We start from the raw sequence: 20,735 nt of genomic DNA, 5'->3' as shown, positions 1-20,735 counted from the left end.
AAAGTAACTAGAAAAAATATATTTCTTTTCCAATATAGAGTGTAAAGATTCAAAACTTGTCCTCAGCACGTATAAAAACGTATCAATGTATTTTCCACCGCTGTCAAAAATGAAAAGCAAAACTTTATAAAGTAGTAATACTATACATTTATTGTTGTTTGCATAATACATTCCATTTCAAGTCCCAAAACCCTGTGGTGTAGATTATTTAAACAACAAATGGCATGTCAGATTAACAACTCTTTCAATGTCAATTTAAGATCACTTGATTTAACCACTTAAATTCACTGGCAACACACACATTAATTCTTTCAATCCATTACTTGACATTGTGAGTCCCTTAAAACCAAGCGTAAAATAATAACTCAAAATGTGTACAACTTTTAACGCCACAAAAAAAATCTGTTGTTTTAGCCATGATGTCAAATGAACAAAGTAGGGTATATAGTATGTATACATGGATCAAATCTAGTGCTCTCAAAGTTATTTCAAAGAGACTACCACACAAACAGCCCCTCAGTTTTTTTAGTTGAGTGCAACTGTCAATAAATAATACAGAATGTCACAGCAGCATCTTTAAACTCATCATCCATTCTCAGAGCTGGAGATAAACTAGTAAAAACCTTTGTGAAGCACTCCAAACAAATCTGACAACAAAACAAGCAAATAAAAAACAAAGTTGTGATCGGTATTACACAAAAAAGGGAAACATTATTTACCATCCGAGATAGACACGAATGTTACATTCTTGTAAGACTTATTTGACGACAAAGGTGCCACTTGGTCGTAAGATGAAGTGACGAGGCGAGGCGAGGCGAGCCTGGGGGACATTTGTCGCGTTTTGCTGTAAATTATATCAATAACACACACAAACAAAATTTGCAAATAAGTTTGAAATGATGCATCTTCAGATTTAAAAGGAGTTATGAGGAGTTAGGGAGTTATTTCACTAAGCTAACTGCCGGATCCACAGGCTGGGCAAAAATTAGAAGGCAAATTGTTGATTGTATTTATCACCTTCCAAGTGTGTAGCTACTTTTGGGCCGGCGCTGGCTTGAATTTGTTCAATTTACTCTCACATCAAATCCTTGTTGGTGAGCGATCCGATCCCTCTTAACCTTTTAGCGCTTTCAAAATCAGACAAATATGTCAATTGGCTACATGATCGAAAATAGCAAAGTGATTGATTGGATGCTACTTGACAGTTCATTCCCAGTGCCATAATGAATACGTTCCCATCCCATGGATGGACTTGAGAAGAAGCGCATACTTTGAAGCTGCACCGTCTATTCTGTATCTGGAGCGAGAATGATTCGGTGAGTGGCGAGTGGAGGTGCTGCTTGATGCTGGGGCGGACGGCGTGTACCATACTGCAGGTTTAAAAGCGGATGAAGGTGGCGTCGATCTGGCGCACGCTGGGCAACGCCAGCATGATCTTCCGCCGGTACTGCGGGTCCTTCTGCAGCGGGTTTCTCTCCAGGTAGACCGTCTCCAGGGATTTGGCGTTCTTCAGCTCGTCCAGGTCCGACCAGTTGTCGATCTGGTTGTCGTTCATCTGAGGGAGGGCAGCAGCGGGGCTAGTTTAGGACATTTTGCAAAATTATGTTTTGTGGGGGCCTTTTCAGAGTCCTACCCAGAACTCCTGCAGCTCCGTTAGATGGCCAATATTCTCGATCTTCTTCACTCTGTTGGCTGCAATGTCCAGAGTCGTCAGCTTTTTCTGAAGGGAGAGAAAGTCGAGCTGGGTGAAAGCGGAAAACACTTTGCAGTAGCGGCTGTTGTTGTCGTACATTCCCGCGAGCAGCAGAGTGCACAATGGAGAGCTTTTGGCGTTTGCTCGACTCACATTGTTTTCCAAGCCCTCGATGACCTCGATGCCATTGTGGCTGAGGTAGAGCTCTCGCAGGCTGACCAGGTTCTGCAAACCTTCCATTTTAGTAATCCGATTACTCTGAACGTAAAGGCAAAGAAGTTGGAATACATTAGCTTTCGGCTGCTCGGTCCAAACACGGCTACCCCTGGAAGCGGTCCTGACATGGGAGAAGCTCCGCTTCAGTCGGTGCTGCTTACCTGAATGCTTAACACAGTCAGGCTGTGTAAGCTGTCCATATTCTGCAGCTTGGTGATTTTATTGGTGCCGAGGAATAAGCTTTGCAAAGACGTGAGCGTATCCAGGTTCTCTATGACCTGCCCGCACAAAGGAAGGCCAATGACAATGCAGTTGATGGACACATTGGCGAGCGTGACGACAAACATACTCGAATGCGATTGGAGCCCAGCTCCAGCATTTCCAGGCATGGGAAGTGACTCAGGTTGGCGATGGTGCCGATTTTGTTGTGAAGCAGGAAAAGTTTCTTCAGCCGAGTCAGCTGCTCCAAACCTTCCATCTTCCTCAGAACGTTGAAGGACACATCCAGCTGCCTACAGTTGGGGGGGGGGGGGGCAGAAAGGAAACATCAATTAACACTGTGCTCCGAGTCCAGCTCGTCGTGCCATGGCGACCAGAGCCCAGGGGTTCACTGTTACTGCACAATTAATATCCCAACTTACTCCAACTGAGTGAGCTTGTTCAGGTTCTCCAACTTGCGGATTTGATTGTCATACAAATCGAGCTCTCGCAGTGAGTTCAAACTGTCGAGATTTTCGATTTTTTTAATCAGATTCTGCCGTAAGGAAAGGGTCTGTGAAGACGAAGAGAAAAGTAGATTGACAATACTGCATTTTTTCTGTTCTTCTATTTGTATTCATATATTTATAACATTTGGTGATAAATGTTAGTGTTCATTGAACACCAACCCTTTCTGAATGGATTATGGACTTACTTTTGCTTTCTGGAGCACTTCCAGTCCTTCAATTTTTCCGATACGGCAATGAACAAGGTCCACATCCTGTAAATAAATAAGTGATAAATAAGTCTAGTCATTTCATACTGAGGTGAAGGGGAAAATCCACAACGGGTTTATGAGGATCCCCAGGTGTGTGTGTCTGTGTGTGTGTATGTGTGTCAACACGTCATGCCAAACGGCTTCCACTCACCTCCTCCTCTGGGTCTAGGATGATGGTATCCATGTCAACGGGAGACTCTTCTTTATCTAGAGGGAAAGAAGTCATAACACATGAGTGGGGGCTCTGCTTTAACATCCATCCATTCCTAGACTACAGGACCAGAAACATCGCATGTGAGAGCTGCCGCTGATTGGGTGAATGTGTTGGGATGACATACTCGTGGCGGGAGGCTGATTAGGGTCCATGTCGCCATTGATGCTCTTCCTCCTGGTCTCGTCGTCGCCCGATTCCTCTGACTCTCCCCTTCGATCCACTACAAGTCAAGCACACAAAATCGAACCATAATGCTGTAAAATTTGCTTACAATTCCTTAAAAGAAACTGATTTTTTAGTACTATTACTATTTCAATCCTGCTCGATTTTTACACCAGGATCGGTAAGCTTTAGATGGTGTGGGAAAGGAGTTAAGAAGTTCTGGGCTATTAGTAACATAACTAGGTCCAAAGAAACTAACATCATCATTGTGGGAAGTACATTTGCACCTGGGGAGCAGGGTAAAAAGGAAATAAAATGGGCCCTAGAATGAAACCTTGGGGCACTCGATGTAAAGGTGGATGAGGAAACAGGCTCCAATCATTCATCCTTCCTTTCATACCATCCTTAAAACTGTCATCCCTTCCGCGTTCTGCTTTTTCCTGTATAGCATCCACTTTCACTTCCTACCATCCTTCGTTTCAAACCGTCCTTGTTGTCGACCCTTCCAGTCATGCTTCCCTGCCACCATTCTTCCTACCCCGTTAACTTTCGTCCCAGGACACTGTAATCTTGAAACGAAAGCGGTGACATAACACAAAGGAAACACCACCCTGGCTGGTCATCGTTAGAGATGGAATACAGCAACAATTTGTACCGATTGCTTAGTGTGGGTGTGCTCCCATCATTCCGTAGCAGCCTGTTTTTCCGTCCGTCGTTCGCGTCGTTAAATTGCCATACATACTGCGCGTTGTGAAACAATTTGAAGAAGAACGTTCCCTACACCATTACCTCCCCGATATGCGCCGACTTGTCACGCCGGGATCGGACATGGATTATTGGGGACAACGTGGTCCAGGTTCGGCGTCAGCCAGCGAGCCTTGTTGTTAGCACGATAGCTAGCAAACGTGGACCGAACATCTGTTATACACACGGAAACGACACTTCGAATACACTTGTGAGGTTGAAGCGTCGCTCGTCGTCATAAATGACATGAACCTAGTTGCTTGTGGTTACGGGTCGGCGGTGTGCCGACATTATTTACTTACCTTCCATTTCTTGGGGCTCTACAACAGACAGGGAAGCCATGTTTCCTGTAAACAGTCCTGGCAACGGCTCAGCCAATCAGAAGGAACCTATGTACTGCGACGGCGCACCGCAAGGTTGCGCCACTAACACGCATTGTCGCGGATTTTTTCATAATAATAATAATAATAATAATAATAATAATAATAATAATAATAATAATAATAATAATAATAATAATAATAATAATAATAATAATAATAATAATAATAAACATTTTGCAAGCTAGTGAGGATAGCTGATTCTGAAAATCTGAACGTCATCGACACTCTTTTTTCTTAGGTATTATTAGCCTTTTTTTAATTTACCATGGCAGATGCTCTAGCAGGGGTGTCAAACTTATTTTTGTCGCGGGCGGCATCATAGCCATAGTTTCCTTCTGAGGGCCATTGAAATTGTCAACCCAAATGTGTGAATGTCTCATTATATATGGTGTAGACTGCACAACGAACTAGTGAATAACTAGATTAAGAACTAGTTTACTAGTAAGTTGTAATGTCCCTACCAAAGCTTAGACCAAACCTACGCCTTTGAAAACAACTAATTTAAAATAGTTTTTTAATTAATGCTACCACGGCGTAGTGTGCTGAAATATTCCATTGGTAAATATAGATCTTCGCTGTATTGAAATAAGACAGTAAATATTGGTAGGGACTATTTTGTATTCCCCAAGTATTGGTTGTGATATATCCCTACCATCCCAATATTAACCAACGCCCATGATTTACACCACCTAAAAATTCTCACGTCTTAAAGGTTCGTTCTGTTATTCTTTCTGTTGCTGCGATAATTTTGTGGTTGAATTTCTTGTGGTTTGCATGCTGACGACTAAATAAAATAATGATGCTGCGGAACAATATTATCATAGTGTCAGGCAAAGTAAACTTGGTTTCTCGTGAATATATTAAGCTAAAAAGTCAACAGAAGGTTTTCAAACCTGCTGTGCTAATGTTTAGTCAATCAATGTGCGCGGAGATTAATTGCGCATGCTGCGCTCTCAGCCAATCAGAAGCCATAATCGGGAGTTTTCGTTAGAAAACCTACAAAACCGCTCTTGATAGGCGCTCCCTTGTCAGTGTCTTTTGCATACTATTGCGGACAGTCTTTTGCTTCCACTTTGGACTCGGAGCGATGGAGTTCGGTGGCATTCTCGTGTTTGGGATCCTGACCCATCTATCATTGTCTCTGCCAGGTCCAGTGGGTGAGAAACTTTTATAACTCACTAATTTTGATAATTTAAAACAAATAATTAAAATACAAGTTTGAGACGAGACAATCCTGATGTACTGACTCGTTTAGCTGTTATTGCTGTCGGGTGTAACTGAAGTGAATATTAACTGCTATTAAAATTAGAACGCGTAGAGATTCACGCAGGGTGTGTTCGGTAAAAAGAAAGAGGATGCGTCCCTGCAGAGACTATCGAACTTTAATAATTAAAGGACAATGAAACGGAAGCGAAATCGAAAGTAAAGCAGATGTAAGCATCCTGCAGAGACAAAAGACAATAGAACAATCACAAGTGAACAAACTGACACGTGTTTTATATATATATATATATATATATATATATATATATATATATATATATATATATATATATATATATATATATATATATATATATCATTAACCGTTGTCAAAATAAGTTTTGGGGCATTTAAATATATCAACTTTGTGGCTTACTGAAAGTTAAATCTCAACTCCCATTCGATCCCCACAACCTCAAAGGACCTTTCTTTCTCTTTCTGTTTAGACACTGCAGTAGTTCAGCTGCAGCAGTGGATGGCGACGGGGGCACGGCCCGTCTCACAGCGGGTCCTCCTCAACGGGATCCCTTATACTGGCGCCACTCGTCAAGTTGACGGCATCATTCAAAGGATGTTGACTGATTCCAACCATTTGAGGCTCCTCGCCAACCAGATTGCGTTATCGAGTGAAACATCAAATGAATCGACTTCCTTTGGCGTCTTTGGTGAGGCATGCCGGGCTCGTGGTTAGGAAGTCTGCTTCATAGTCAAAGTTCAAAGTTCAGCTCTGACCCTTCTGAGTGAGTTTTTGCAGGGTACTCTGACTTTGTCTCTCATTCTCAAAACATGCATGTTCAATTCAATGAAGGCTATAGCAACCAAAGATGAGACTAAATGGTTGCTTGTCTGAGTTTGCTACTTGTGACGTGTCTGAAATAAATTGGGACAGGCTTCACCTCAGCCATCACCTTAAGGAGGGCAAGCACTAGAGAAAACTGACGGATGGATGGATGGATGGATGGATGGATGGATGGATGGATGGATGGATGGATGGATGGATGGATGGATGGATGGATGGATGGATGGATGGATGGATGTCTTTGTGGACAGGAAACCACACGGTCCTCCGTTCCCGCGACTGCATTCTGGAGGGCTTGGAACTGTACTGGGCCGACAGGGTTTTCTACGACGGGTTACCCTACCTGTCCCGGGACCGCGGCGGTGCCTGGATAGCTCACACGCCGCAAGCAACGGCTCTCAAAGCGTCCTGGGTACAGGCTTTGGAGAGCCCTGGGAGGGAGGGGATCTCCCTTCGGGACCAATGTGTCAACCTCGTGCAAAAGTTGGACCTTTCTGGGGAACACTCAGGTGGAGTACACCTACGTTTTTGTTTGTTTGTTTGTTTGTTTGTTTGTTTGTTTATGTATTTATGTATTTATGTATTTATTTATTTATTTATTTATTTATTTATTTATTTATTTATTTTTCAGTTCCCGGGATTCTGATGCCTCATTTTCTTATTCCAATCTTGAGTGTACTGGCTTTTATTGGGCTCATTGCTCTCAGCCTTTTAATCTCCAAACAAAGTGAGTAGTTTACATTCTTTCACAGTAATTGATGTATAATTTGTTTTGTCTATCGTAACATCAGCAGCCTTTGGTTAGAGTTTATTTCAAGTCCCAATGATCATCGTCACACACACATCTGGGTGTGGTGAAATTTGTCCTCTGCTTCTGCTTTCTTGTGATGTAGAACTTGTACATAGGCTCAATCAAAACGTGTGTGTGTGGGGGGGCGGGGGGTCAGTGATTATGTTTTAAAAGAGCTGCTGAGTTCTATCCTTATAGTAAGACTCATTCCATGCAATGTCATTGAATGCAAAATCAACTTTGAAGTCTCGAGTAATTTGTCTTGCTCTCTTGCGGAATTCAAAGAATGGTCATGTGTCTCTTCTTTTCTTCCTTTATCTCTTCTTAGAGCGGCAGTACCCCGGAGGTAAGAAAACAACATTCTTTACAATTCTCTATGAACAGCACTGGATGGAAGATGAGTGCCAAAAGTTGAATATTTTGTGGACTCTGCACACATTAATTTCTTGTTACTGTTTTAACCTGGCTTGTTGTTTTACTGGAGCAATTGCTCAACCCTGTGGATCATCTGTTCTCTCTCGTAGGTGTTCTTGGTTCAATTGTACACTACCCCAAGGACATGGCAGATTCCCATGCAGGAAAAACAGGCGCCGCCTATCAAACCTTATGATTCAAAGATAAAACTAGGGAAGTACGTAGTGTACTGTGAAACAATGGTTGGTTGACATCCAGCAGGGTTTTTCCACACAGCCACGCCAGTATGTTGAGTCACATCAGAGTTTTTAAGCATTTATTTATCTTTTTTCTGCCTTCCTGTAAAGTTTGTGTGCACTCGCAGCCAACAATGAAGCTCTACTTAGGTGGACACACCAGCCCGATGCCCCATTCCATACAAGTCAGACTTTGAACCAAAAATTACATTTATCTGCTCCACTAGATGGACAACTTTTAATGCACTTTATCATGTCTGTGTTTATCAGACTTAATATTAATGAGGAATTGGGCACACTGTAAACACATTTGTTAAGTCATTTTTTTTTGTTTTCTTTTGTATGCTGAGTGAAAAGCAATGTTGTTTCACACCAAATGTTTACTTTACCAATTGTCAAAGTCAATTTGGCTCACCAAACTCAGCCTTTCTACCAAGTATTGAGAGATGTAAAATGTAGCGTTTAATCTTAGATACATCAACCGAATTGCTAATATTGGGTTTGTAAATTTGTAAATTGAATTCAAGATCGTTTTATTGCATGCTGATTGTTAGATAAATTGTCTATATATGTTATCATGCGTTCCCTAATGAGTACTTATTAATAAAGTTATTGCACAGAATGCTTGCTGTTTCGCCTTGCAGACATCACCCAGTCCACAACAAGTCAAACCATGCTGTCTGGAGCTTCCTGACCTTCTACACCTCTGGAATCCAAGAAAGTTGTTGATAGCTCAATCTATTTTGTTGATGTCTGCACATGTCATTTTGTCTTTGCACTCTTTTCACATGACTTCTTTGTTTCACATAGCATTTTGTCCTTGCACTCTTCGTTTCTCATGGCATCCTGTCTGCGACTTCTAGTTTCACATAGAATCTCGTTTCTTCTCTCATGAGACAAAGCCCACGCTTTCCCCCCCACCTATCAGGGGCTAGTCTCACATTGTAGGTAGGGCATTCCTAAATAAAAAGAGAGGAGTGTAAACAGACCTTTAGTGTAGTCGGATTGATGTAAGTCTGAATGCACTCCTCGCGAGAAAAGACTCAACATTCTGCCTCACTGGTTTTGCCTGCTGATCCTTTTGCTGATTTTGAACCTAACAAAATCATTAAATCAAAGTTGAATGTGTGCAACACAGATGAGCTCACTGTTAGGGTTTTCCAAGTTATCTTTATCGTAGGATTATGTTGGAATGCAACAGGTAATAAATACCTTACCTTGTCCTCCTTATCAGAAAGGTCGTAAAACATCCCCTGACATGTTTAGAGGACAAGGGCTTTAGCCAGCCTACCCATACCCCCACTCTGTTTCTCTTAATAAATATCCACTTGCAGGAAGGAGGCCAGACTTCATTCTGGAGCGAGTGAACTCTCCACCTGCAGGTGTCTAAAAGAACTTGCCTGTCTCCCGTGTGGTTCTTGCAAAATAAGTTGGAGTGAGCAAATCACTAACACTCACTTTTCGCCTTTTCAATGAAATGAGCCATTGCCCTTTATTTATAGACCGATAGAGTTCAATTGTGATGATTCACTTGTTAAAATGTTCTGCATTGATGCACATTCATTAAATTGCTTTTGCAATGACTGCCATTGTTTAAACTTTTTTGGTGCTATTTTACAAGTTCAGTCAATTTTTTAATTAGATTACAATTAGGTAAGCCTGGAACATATTTACTAAAGTCACGAGTTGATGAAGATGATAGAACTTTATTCATCCCGCAGCGGGGAAATTCACTTGTCACAGCAGCGCATACGAGTGCAAGAATAATACGAGTGCAAGAATAAAACAAGTGCCATCATTTCAAAAAAGGGTAAATAACAGACAGGAACAAATACAAGTGCCGCTTGTAGAGACGAAACACATTAATTTTATCAGGTGCCATGCCCATGCATTTTGTAAAGTTAGATCAGGGTTAGGCAAGTCCGGGCCTGTTTTGGAAGTGTACCTCATCAACACAATTCATTCAGTCAGCTCAGCAAGCTCTTTAGAATCTTATTGAAGACTGACCATTTCAATCAGGTGTATGAAGGAAGAAAACTTGGACAGCAGCTCTCTATAGCCCAGCGTTAGACTATTTGAATTATTTAATAACTTCCACATAAATATGTGTATTATGCAGCAATAAATACAGGCTTATCTAATTAACAAACAAAAACAACTCGTCTTATACTTATTAATGGGTCAAATGAGTTTTTCAAAATGCATTACTGATACCACCTCCTGTGCAATAGAGGGCGCCATTCTATTAAATGTCCATCATTCCACATCTATGGCCGGAAATGTATGTTTCGGATTCACCAATCACGTTGGCGTATCCTCGACCGTTGGGTGTTCAACCAATGATACGGCTTTCTGAGGGATTTAAATGTTGAGGCGTCCTTTCAAAAATTTCAAATGATACAACGAGGCACAGTGTCAACGAGTGTCCTTCATTTTACGTGGTTAAAGCGTGAGTAAAACTTGTTTTGTGGGGTGAGGCTAACTACTTAGTACTCCCCCCACTGTATTATAAGTCTTAGTTGACATTAGCTATTTATTAATCGATCCCCTTTAAGGGCTGCGTTACCGTGCAATATTTATCAGCCCAGGGAAAGCATTGCAAATGGCGCATTTCGGGCTAGAAAACGACATCGGCAACACGCTGAAAGTGGACGTCCCCGTCACCAATGGCCCGATTGCCCGCTGGCAGAGGAAAGCCAGCTTGTCGAGCGGTTTGTCCCCAGTGAAGTATGCCAACACCTCCGTGAACACCACAAAGACGCCTGGTTGGACGCCAGGTAAGGCACTCAGGAGTTGTTTGCAAATGAGTTGTAATATGTACAAAATGGGTGTCATTTGTTTACGACATACTACGTTTGTTACTACGCTTGCAACATGACCGAGTTTGTACGCAACTTAAGAGTTGCCGTTCTAAACCTTGGAGGAAAAATGCACCATTTTAAAAGCCATTACCGTTAACTTTTACAAAAACGTCAATTCGCAATTATGTCAACATACATTTTTTTTTTTTTTTTTTTTTTTTAGTGCAGACTCCATCTCGCAAAGCATAATGGCGAGCCTAAAATATTACAGTAATCCCCGCCAACATCCACCCCCAGAGTACGTGACAACCCGCGAATAAGACGTACCCTATCCAAATACATCCTAGGCATGTTTTTACAGCTTTTATGCCAGTTGAAATATTGTTCTGGGGTTTTGAACTCACACAAACCCTTGGATAATACTGCAAGAAAGCAAGACCAACAACATTATACAAATGTAATAAAAAAACGAGAGGATTATTTTTAAATCAGGGTTTTAAAACACGGTTAAAGTCTAGGGTTAGGAGTCATGTATTAATGAACAAACTTTTAAAATTTGGATTTGAATCTAGGATTATGCTTTCAAAATTGGGTTTCAACCTAGGAATTTGATTTCAAATTCCAGGTATTCCTCATGTTACGGAGAAGTTCCTTTCCTGTGGTGCAGATGTAACCCGAATTGGTATGTAAGTCACAACGCGCCTTAGACCATACTAACCTAAAGCTAGCATAGAAAAGTTTGCGTTAAGGGCACACAGCGGAGGTCGGCTTCACGCGTGGTAAGTGCGTGCTCCCCTGTGATGACTTGTTGGTGCAACCAATGCAAGAGATGCCAACAGATTGATTTAAGAGTTAATTAAAAAAAGATTGGGGGGGGGGGGGGCAAGCATGTTAAAACAGCATGGAGGAATCTGCATTTAAAGTGGTGACCTGAACCCTAGCCGTGATGTCATTTTCAGTCGATCGCAAGTGGCAAAATGGCTGCTCCTTTATATGAATACAAGATGTATTTTTCTCTCCCGTATAGGCAGACGTAAAGCCACTCCATCAAAGATGATGAGAGAGGACCGCTTCATTCCCGTCCGTAATGAAAAACAAATGGAAGTGGCCAGTTTCCTGCTCTCGAAGGAGTTTCGACCCAAGGAAGATGGCGTTTCAACAGCTTCAGCGGCAAGCGCTTTCAAATTGTCTTTGACGTCACGCCGCGGTGTACCGTGCAGAAGTGTGAATTTAATGCTTTCCGTGACACTCGGGCATGTTGCTAAAGGAACAACAAAAGATGTGGTCCATGGTGCTGAATGGATGCAATATGGAAGAGGCCCGCGTCCTGCAATTCAGCGGAAAGCCAACAGCCAACCCGGACGGTAACGCTGCCGCTCTGCTTGAGCGCGCAAATGGAAATTTATATGGAACGGAAATGGGCTCATAGACCCAAATTGTGTGTCTTGTTCTCCAGGCCAGCACAACTCCTTGAAGTCCGTCTACAGTCACACCGGAACGCCCATGTCCAGCAAAAAGACGCGGTACATATCTTCAACCGCTGAGAAAATCTTAGACGCGCCCGACGTTCAGGATGATTTTTGTAAGTATTGCCTCGCCGCTAGCGTTGTCGACCTACATACGTTGTGGTGACTTTTTGCTACCGCCCCCAGATCTGAATCTGCTGGACTGGAACAGCAGCAACATTATGGCGGTGGCTCTCAGTGACAGTGTCTACCTGTGGGACGCCACTCAGGGGAATATCACTCACCTCTTGACCTTGGACAATGAGGCCGACTACATCACCTCCCTGTCGTGGGCCAAGGAGGGCAGCTACCTGGCAGTTGGCACCAGCGACTGTGCAGTCCAAGTCAGTTTGTGTCTTTTTAAAGGGTAGACATAAGATTTTATTCCAGCCCTCAGCTAATGTTTCTCCAACCTGCTTTGTCTCTTGGTAGGTGTGGGACGTGTCGCAAGAGAAATGTCTTCGAAGCATGAACAGCCACTCTGCACGAGTGTGCAGCCTGAGTTGGAACAGCCACATCTTGTCCAGGTACTTTGACTTTGTATTCCTAAAGCTCAAGCAGTCTTGCCCCACCCCACCCCTCCCCGCTGCTCACCGACTGATCGTTGTCCCAGCGGCAGCCAATCGGGTCAGATTCACCACCACGACGTGAGGGTGGCGGACCACCACATCTTCACACTGCGGGGCCACTCCCAGGAGGTGTGCGGCCTGCAGTGGTCGCCGGACGGCCGCTACCTGGGCAGCGGCGGCAACGACAACCTGGTGTGCATCTGGCCCCACGTGGCCCAGGGCCGCACCAACGTAACCCAGCCGCTGCGCACGCTCAGTCTCCACAAGGGGGCGGTCAAGGTGGGCAGCACAGTTGTTTGTTCTGCCACATACTTGTGAACCAATGGGATGACAAAAATCACATCGTTACTGGATAACTTCAACCTCAAATTTTCATCTTTTTGTATCCCCTCAAATGTAATTGTATTTTTAAAATGTTACTTTAAACTGAAATGATTAGAATCTCAAATGTCTCTGGAAAATATTGCCCCTTTTTAATACAGCTGGTATGCTTAGTGGTATAATTAGCACTTTTGTTCTAACTTTTATGTTGCAAATGTAAATTTTGAAATAACTTCAATGCCATTACCATACCAGATAATGAATTGAGCGTTTGCGTTTCCAGGCTTTAGCTTGGTGTCCATGGCAATCCAGCATCCTGGCCACAGGCGGCGGCACCTCAGACTGCCACATCCGTGTGTGGAACGTTAACAGCGGCTCTTGCCTCAGCTCACTCGACACTCAATCCCAGGTCAACACGCGGCTCTCCTAACCGAACGTGTCAAATATACACCACTTGTGCTTCACTTGTTTTTCCACATGTGAACGAATTTCAGGTGTCTGCACTTGTGTTTGCTCCCAACTACAAGGAGCTGGTCTCTGCACACGGTTTCACCCGCCATAACTTGGTCATCTGGAAGTACCCGTCCATGGCGAAAGTCACAGAGCTCAACGGTAAGGCTTTCTCCCGACGGCAACTTTCGTCTTATCAGATGGAAACCAACCTACTGGTTCAGTTGAAACTTTCCTAACAAGGGGGCTATAATGGATTCATGACAATTCCATTCATTTTAGCAGGGACATTTGACTTTGAACAAGTGCATTAATACCCCCCCCCCCCCCTCGTAATCAGGGCACAGCGAGCGAGTCCTCAACATGGCCATTAGTCCAGATGGCTCCATGGTGGCCAGCTTGGCGGCGGACGAGACCATTCGCCTGTGGAAGAGCTTTGAGGTGGACCCCAAGCAAAAAGCCAAAGACAAGACACCTCTTTCCCTGCACTCCGCCTTCACTCGAGCCATCAGATAATTCGATTAGACTTCTGCAAGGTACTCGTGTCATAATCTATTTTTACTTTGTGCATTGTAAGTGCATTGCCTACATTGTACACAGCACATGTTTCAATCGTTTTCTCAATCTTTGAGACTGTTTTGCATAATTGTTATACAGTGCAACGTTTTAATAAATGAGTTTTGCTTCTAGAAGTGGCTGAAATGAATTCAAAGTGAAAAAATACGAGGGAATAACCACTGAGCGACTAATTAACGAGAGACCTGTAATTATTTTCTGCATTCTTTTTTTTGTTGTTGCTTGATTTTAGTTATGTGATGGCTAGCTCAGTCCTGATAAACACTTTTTTATTCAGCTGTTTTCGACACTCCAATTGATGTGGCAGGTTTTACTTCAACCAATCACATCTTTGACAACTAATCTGTGACGTCCTCTGATTGGTTCAGCTATACTTATCGATCATGGAAAAGTCTTCAAAGCTCGTTTTTCAAGAACAATGCTAATAATATTCCATTTGCGCAATATGAATTACATTGCAAAATCCACCCGTGTTTACTCATCTCACGCTACGGCGGTTTTCCCACTTGCTCTCGACTAAAAATGACATCACAGTACCTAAGAAATCGGCTTCTGAACGTCACATGACCAAAGCAGAAAACGGGTAAGCCGTGATTGGTCGTTACCTGAGTTCTGTCTCGTGCGTTAAAACTTTTTTTTTTTCTTTTTATCGTTTGTATGGATATACTGTGGATTCTCGACCACAAGGACTCGGGTCTTAAATGGAGGGGCAAAAGAAATACATAAAATATGAAACACTCAGGTAAGTCATTTCTTTTCATATCAAATACAGATTTAATAGCAGTTTACTTTCTGTAGGTGAGGGGAGATAAAATTACTTCACAGTCGGTCACAAGTTGCCTAGAATCAAATGTCAAGTATTAAGCATTTTTGTGTTCTGGCCTTCAGTGAGTTATGCACATATATGCTAAATTCATCAATATTAGTGCAGAATAATAAAAAAAATAATGATGTGACCTATTCCTCCATACCAAGTGCAAACCACCAACTGCTTGCCAAATGACACCGACCTTGATATCTAAAATGCGTTTATTTCAAAAAGATAAATAATCAAACAACAAAAATCTATAAATTCAACATGTACAAATGAAAAGCATTTTTCAGGAGGTTATTTACACGTGCTAGTCTTCAGTGAAAACGGCATGATACGAGGTTGGCGTCAGCCTAACGTGGTACTAGCGGAGCGCAAATCCGCAATGAAGGAACACAATCCGTGAGAAAATGGAGCACCAAACTTCACAGTGAGTCCACAAAAACACACAAGATCACTGACAAAAACAAAACAAGCCATTCATATGATAACATGTCCCAACAATGTGAATGAAAACAGACTAGACTGTCACCAAAGCCATTTTGAGTCTTTATTCCTTCGTGTACAAGTACGCTCTTTGTCCTCAGACGAAGACACTTTGGTGCAAGTGCCGAGGTCTTGCGAATGTGGACAGGAAAGTACGAGTACAGCTGGATATCAAGGCTGCTCAATTGGCTTTCCATAGAAGCCTTCAGGGTTAAAAAAAAGTTTGAGTAGTGTTACTAGAGCAACACAGGAGTTCACTAGTGCACTCCTATCAAATAAGGAAATTTCAGCACACCAGTTGGACAACTTCAAGTTGCGGACATGAGAAGGCTGATAACGTGATGCAAACTACGAGGGGCCATTTTGGTGCCGGTGGGTCGTATGGTCCAAGAGGCTTCTAGTGCAGGACACATAATAACTAGTGGGGCCAAATAGTTTACCCGGGAAGCTTTACTAATTGTGGGATTAGTAGGCCAATTGTGTCACTAGTAGCAGAATTTTGTTTTACTAGTCATTCCACTAGTGTGCCGAAATGTCTTACGAGGAGGACAAAGATCTTCCTAGTACACGGAACGGAAGACTGATATGAAAGGAATTGGTTATTCTATAGCTGTGGTAGTACGGTAGAGTCGCTGAGACATGATCAGGGTCCCCCCAAAAAAAGTTAGATCTCCTTTACTTTGCTCAATTGCACATTGCCATTGGTGTGGTTGTGCTGGTGGCGGTTGTTCTGGTCGCCGTTGGCGTTGCCGTTGTGTTGGTGGGTGCCGTTAGCCAGCGGGGGGCTGGCTGGGGCCCGGTCACGGCCGCCCTTGAGTTGGGTGACGGGCAGCCGTTTGCCCCGGATGTAGGCCTGCAGCCAGAAGTTGGAGAAGAGCATGAAGAAGAGTACACCGTACATCCAGATCATGTGGATCCACAGGGGCATCTGGTAGTCGCATTTCTCCATGAAGTAGTACTGGCTGATGTGCACCGACACGACGATGAACTGCGTCTGACGGAAACAACGCAACATGTGTTCACACAACCGGTTTGTTTCATTTCACCAAATTCATATGCGAAAAATGGGGATGACTTGGATTGGATTCTGCCGATACCATAAATGTTGCTATGCTAAATTTAATCTAAATTCATAGTCAGTATTCAGAAAATAGATTTGATTGTCTTTATGATTTGAATTTGAGTCCTGCACAACCTACCAGCTGGATGGCGGTCATGTACTTCTTCCACCACAGGAACTTTTGGAAGCGCGGCCCGGCCGCCGCCAGCCCATAGTACGTGTACATGATGACGTGGACCGTGGCGTTCACCATGGCGTGGAAGGAGCCCATCCCGCCGGCTGCGATGGGAAAAATCTGGGTCAGCTGTGACAAGTTGCCGTCAGCAAGAGAGTATGCGAACGCGAACCGGTCCTCACCAGGAGTCAGCATGACGCCCCACCACCACGACCAGGGCATGACAGAGTGATGGAACACGTGGAGAAAAGTGATTTGATTTTGTTTCTTCCTCAACACAAAGAATACCTGAAATGACGTCGACTGACAATCAGTTATGTCATGTCAGAATAAAAAAACCAGTAATCCCACTAATGCGCACCGTGTCGAGAAGTTCGATGAACTTGGAAAAGAAAAACAACCAACCCACTCGCACCATCTGAGGGAAAGAAAGGGAAGCATTCTTGAGTTGACGTGTATATAAAAATACTTATTTGCTTTTTGTTTAAGCTCAAGATTTGCCGACTTACCCGAAGCGCCTGCGCACTCCTGGAGGGATCGATGAGATCACATTTCCACGTGAAGGTGGTGCCCCATCCGGACATCAGGAACTGGAGGCCGAGACACATCCGCAGTGAGTTCACATCAAATGGAACCAATTGGCCTTTTCAAGCGGGTTTCTCATACCTCGTACACGATGAAAGCGTTGAGGGCGACCATGCCAAAGTTGTAGACCACCATGGCCGTGTTGAGGTGGAAGGGATTGCGGTTGGCCATGAGGCGAGGCCCCAAGTAGACGGCAAAGATGACGTAGCCCACCAAGAGGCTGGTCATTTTCAGGGGACAATGCACCAACGGGTAGTCTTTGACCCGGGGGTCTGGAAAGTACAAGGCCATGTTGACGTCGTCGCGCTTGTTTGATTTTGTTGGTAAGCAATTTGAGATCACGCAACTCACCGCATTTGGACAGCAGGTCGTTGTAGAATTCCAAAACATTGGATCCGACGTCTCGCAGCATGGTGACTGCTCTCCTCTTTTCCTGAAAGAAGACGCCATAGTCAAAGCCGCTGTGTGTTTGGCCGCTCACCTAAACAAACAGTGGGCAGCTGCACGGCCACAATGCTGATAAAGCCTCACACATCATGCTCATCTCACGTTTTCCAACCTTTGGTGCCCCAAGGCACATTTTTTACATTAGAAAGACTGAATGTACGACACTAATATTGACAGAAATCACAATATTTAGCTCCGCCTACACCACTCATATAATCACAAATTGACTCTGTGTGAAATCAGGGGCCTGTTGAGTTGAACCTAAAAGTTGATATGGTGTTCATTGCACCTTCTGCCATCTCAAGCCTCGTATTTAGTTCCCTGCCCGTCACTATTCAATGCTGGCGTAGATCAAGAAAAATACGGTACATTATTCGCAGGCGGGCCGATTAAGTGAAATGGGATGATCCCTGATTTACCAACACGGGAAGCCCGGATGAAATCACAAAAGCTGCATTTGAAGCGAGCTATTCATTTATGTCGTCAGGGGAGAACAATGAAATTCTCTCCGGCTGACTAACAGAGCAAGTCAAACGGGTGAAGCACGGAGGCGAGTGACGGTATTTTTTTCAGGGCGTGCGACTGCCAAATAAAAAAGACCAGGGGCATTTTTGGAAACTGGCAAATACCAACTTGTACGTGACACACGCTTTGGAAAAGAACCACAACTGTGGAGGCTACTTTGAAGGCCAGCCCATCCCACCCCCACTTATGAACGAACGCAAGCCAAAACCTACGACTTGCCAGAACATCAATCAGGCATGCCGACAGCAAAATGGAAGGAGGGCAGGGGTTGGATCACCATTTGCTCAAAGAACTTCAACAGATTCAAGATCAACAAATGCTAAACCATTAAAAGCATTCAAGTGCATTAAATCTGATCTTTTCCACAATGAATTGCCTTTTTTTTTTAAATGTAAGTATTCATCTACTGATTCAAACTGCTTACAAACTTTGCATCAGCACAATTTTTTTCCCCATGTGTTCACATTTTATTCCTTCAAATTAAAAAAGATTGTTTAGTGAAAATGTTGAACATTTTTGCTTACCAAACCATCGTACAAGTTGTAAAAGCATTGGGGTGAAGAAGTGTGAGCAAAGGTGTTGAAAAGCGCATCCCATCCGGTTGTGACTCACCTGCTGAGTCCTCAGCTCTCACTCCCGTAACAGCCAGGGCGCACGCTCAGGCAATCAAACACTAAAAAACCAGTCAGTGAGGAGCAAGAGGTGGAAGGCGGCCAAACCACAGCGCCGCTTTCCCGGCTCCAGCTCCGCCGGGTCGCGAACGCAAATATTCTAAAGAGACAGCTGAAGTGGGCTTGGGGTTGAGCTGGGGGGTACTCCAGATGCGAGGTAGTGAGTGTCAGACTGAGATTATTAGCGCGGCAGGCCAGGCACGGCACGGCACTCAGCTTCATTTAAAGCCCTGCTGGAAGTAGTAGAGTGCAGGCAAGTTTCAGAACCACACCCTGTTTCAATGGGAAGCTCCGCCTACCTGTCCTCACTCTGCCTGCTTGTGATTGGCCAGCCTCCTCAATGGGCTAGTGGGAAGGGCTCTCCCATTGTTCGATAAAGCCACACTTAGTACAAGAATACTCATTTCTCCCCTAAATGTCGGCTTCAAATGCCGGTTGGAGAGTCAAAATTTGGATTCTGGGGCAGGTATGGGTTTTCCATTCAGGGTTTTAAGACGGTTTTAGAGTTTCAAGTGAGGATTTTAAAAGCTTGTCATAGGGTTTCAAAATTGGGTTTCAAGAAATGGGGTTGAAAGAAGGGCTAAGGGTTCTGATTCTGGGTTTTCAGGTATTCAAGCCAGGTTTAGGGTTTCAGGTTCAAGGGTGGTCTCCAATTTCTAATTAGCATTTCAAGCCATTTTTGGGGGTTTTAATTTGAGCACATCTCAGGTGATGTTTTAGGTCAAAATTTCTCCACTTGCTTCTCCAATCAATTGTGGGGTATAGGTGATGCTCACAAGCCTGAGTCATGGACACACGCACACACACGCACAGACACACACACACACACGCACACACAGTAAAGACACACCTATTGGTATTGATGATGTCAGCAGTGATGCAAGTGCACAGGAGGTCGTTGTCGTACAGCCCGGTGAGGAGCTCCCCCCCCCCACCGCCTCTCTGGTCCAACCAGTTCCCCAAGATCTCCCCCACCCCACCCTTACCCGCCCGCCCGCCCTGTACATTACAAGCTGTGGCCTCCCCCAAACACAAAAAGACAGCAGGCACGAATGGAATCTGAGCACACGAGTGCCAGAGTGGGAGGCGTCACTGTTTATATTTTTTTACACATGGCGGCCGTTTGCCAAAATCGGCCTGTACAAATCAGCAAAATGGACTACTTTCAGTATCAGCCTACATGTTGATTGTCAGACATGTGTTTTGAATCATTTATTGAATGGGTCACATTGACCTGCAGCATCATTAAAATTGCTGGTTTATCAATTTAATTTTCTGTGCACAGCATTAGATTACGTCACTCTATCGGAATGGAATTTTAGTCATTATCAAGCTGTGATTGTTCTGTGTTGAGTTAAGACGTAATGATTTAATTGCCATTTCATTCATTCCAGACTCCAGTTGAGTGGGAGAGTGGAATTTTGTTTTTAATTTTTCTCGGCTATGTTGCACGTTTTTGGGGCATTCCGTGAAACTCGATTGCTGCGTATGTTAATGAGTCCAGTTTCAATGTTGGTAGAACACACCGGAAATTTTTCCCCAACCTTCTAGGTGACCACCAATTTAATGAGTACTTGGCCAAAGCGTAGTCAACAGTTTTTGCTTCTCCTGGTCGTGTGACACAAATCGAGAAAGCACAATACCACAAAACAGCACAGCAAATTTGCTCATCAGCCATAGTTTTCCACTTAATAGAATCAGCAAAGAATTCTCGAGCTCCACAAGCCTTCCCACTCTTCCTCAATTAATCAATCATGGCGTCATTCTGATTGCTTAAGTCGCAAAAATTCATGAATGGATCCCGCTAAAAACACGCGTGAATTCACAGTTTGCAGAATTGCCTAACATGTGTCACATTGAGTT

General features: G+C 43.7%; 4 protein-coding genes across 10 annotated transcripts; 2 read left to right on the top strand and 2 right to left on the bottom strand.

The window, feature by feature from the left end:
• Positions 1 to 123: 123 nt before the first annotated feature.
• Positions 124 to 4,394, bottom strand: ppp1r7 (protein phosphatase 1, regulatory (inhibitor) subunit 7). 3 transcript variants are annotated; one of them, XM_068648658.1, is made up of 10 exons: positions 4,308 to 4,394; positions 3,224 to 3,319; positions 3,037 to 3,092; positions 2,823 to 2,888; positions 2,551 to 2,681; positions 2,259 to 2,421; positions 2,071 to 2,187; positions 1,847 to 1,951; positions 1,634 to 1,720; positions 124 to 1,555 (listed from the first exon to the last, which is right to left on the bottom strand). In XM_068648658.1, exons 1-10 carry the CDS (start codon positions 4,345 to 4,347, stop codon positions 1,379 to 1,381), a joined length of 1,038 nt encoding a protein of 345 aa, XP_068504759.1. In that variant the 5' UTR covers positions 4,348 to 4,394; the 3' UTR covers positions 124 to 1,378. The 3 variants fall into 3 exon arrangements, with proteins under 3 accessions (XP_068504759.1, XP_068504760.1, XP_068504761.1); XM_068648659.1 differs by lacking the exon at positions 4,308 to 4,394 and adding an exon at positions 4,051 to 4,277; XM_068648660.1 differs by lacking the exon at positions 4,308 to 4,394 and adding an exon at positions 3,917 to 4,028.
• Positions 4,395 to 5,378: 984 nt separating this feature from the next.
• On the top strand, positions 5,379 to 8,937 carry LOC125984921 (uncharacterized). Its single transcript, XM_049747248.1, has 6 exons — positions 5,379 to 5,545; positions 6,098 to 6,316; positions 6,702 to 6,959; positions 7,082 to 7,177; positions 7,569 to 7,586; positions 7,765 to 8,937. Exons 1-6 carry the CDS (start codon positions 5,476 to 5,478, stop codon positions 7,848 to 7,850), a joined length of 747 nt encoding a protein of 248 aa, XP_049603205.1. The 5' UTR covers positions 5,379 to 5,475; the 3' UTR covers positions 7,851 to 8,937.
• A 1,257-nt stretch (positions 8,938 to 10,194) lies between these two features.
• Positions 10,195 to 14,228, top strand: cdc20 (cell division cycle 20 homolog). 3 transcript variants are annotated; one of them, XM_049747212.1, is made up of 12 exons: positions 10,195 to 10,339; positions 10,474 to 10,667; positions 11,317 to 11,373; positions 11,719 to 11,861; positions 11,959 to 12,055; positions 12,148 to 12,273; positions 12,344 to 12,540; positions 12,629 to 12,723; positions 12,810 to 13,044; positions 13,370 to 13,495; positions 13,581 to 13,698; positions 13,877 to 14,228. In XM_049747212.1, exons 2-12 carry the CDS (start codon positions 10,493 to 10,495, stop codon positions 14,050 to 14,052), a joined length of 1,545 nt encoding a protein of 514 aa, XP_049603169.1. In that variant the 5' UTR covers positions 10,195 to 10,339; positions 10,474 to 10,492; the 3' UTR covers positions 14,053 to 14,228. The 3 variants fall into 3 exon arrangements, with proteins under 3 accessions (XP_049603169.1, XP_049603168.1, XP_049603170.1); XM_049747211.1 differs by having other exon boundaries at positions 10,265 to 10,667; XM_049747213.1 differs by lacking the exon at positions 11,317 to 11,373 and having other exon boundaries at positions 10,266 to 10,667.
• An 895-nt stretch (positions 14,229 to 15,123) lies between these two features.
• elovl1a (ELOVL fatty acid elongase 1a) lies at positions 15,124 to 19,120 on the bottom strand. Of its 3 annotated transcripts, XM_049747215.2 has the most exons (8): positions 18,814 to 19,118; positions 17,581 to 17,662; positions 17,311 to 17,501; positions 17,154 to 17,234; positions 17,006 to 17,062; positions 16,827 to 16,932; positions 16,609 to 16,748; positions 15,124 to 16,403 (listed from the first exon to the last, which is right to left on the bottom strand). In XM_049747215.2, exons 2-8 carry the CDS (start codon positions 17,639 to 17,641, stop codon positions 16,074 to 16,076), a joined length of 966 nt encoding a protein of 321 aa, XP_049603172.1. In that variant the 5' UTR covers positions 17,642 to 17,662; positions 18,814 to 19,118; the 3' UTR covers positions 15,124 to 16,073. The 3 variants fall into 3 exon arrangements, with proteins under 3 accessions (XP_049603172.1, XP_049603171.1, XP_049603173.1); XM_049747214.2 differs by having other exon boundaries at positions 16,609 to 16,932; positions 18,814 to 19,120; XM_049747216.2 differs by lacking the exon at positions 18,814 to 19,118 and adding an exon at positions 18,726 to 18,773 and having other exon boundaries at positions 16,609 to 16,932.
• Positions 19,121 to 20,735: the final 1,615 nt, after the last annotated feature.

This window comes from Syngnathus scovelli, chromosome 17 (assembly GCF_024217435.2).
Source record: "Syngnathus scovelli strain Florida chromosome 17, RoL_Ssco_1.2, whole genome shotgun sequence".
NCBI lineage: Eukaryota > Metazoa > Chordata > Actinopteri > Syngnathiformes > Syngnathidae > Syngnathus > Syngnathus scovelli.
Note: the sequence above shows the minus strand (reverse complement) of the source record. Positions and strands in the feature narration are given on the sequence as shown.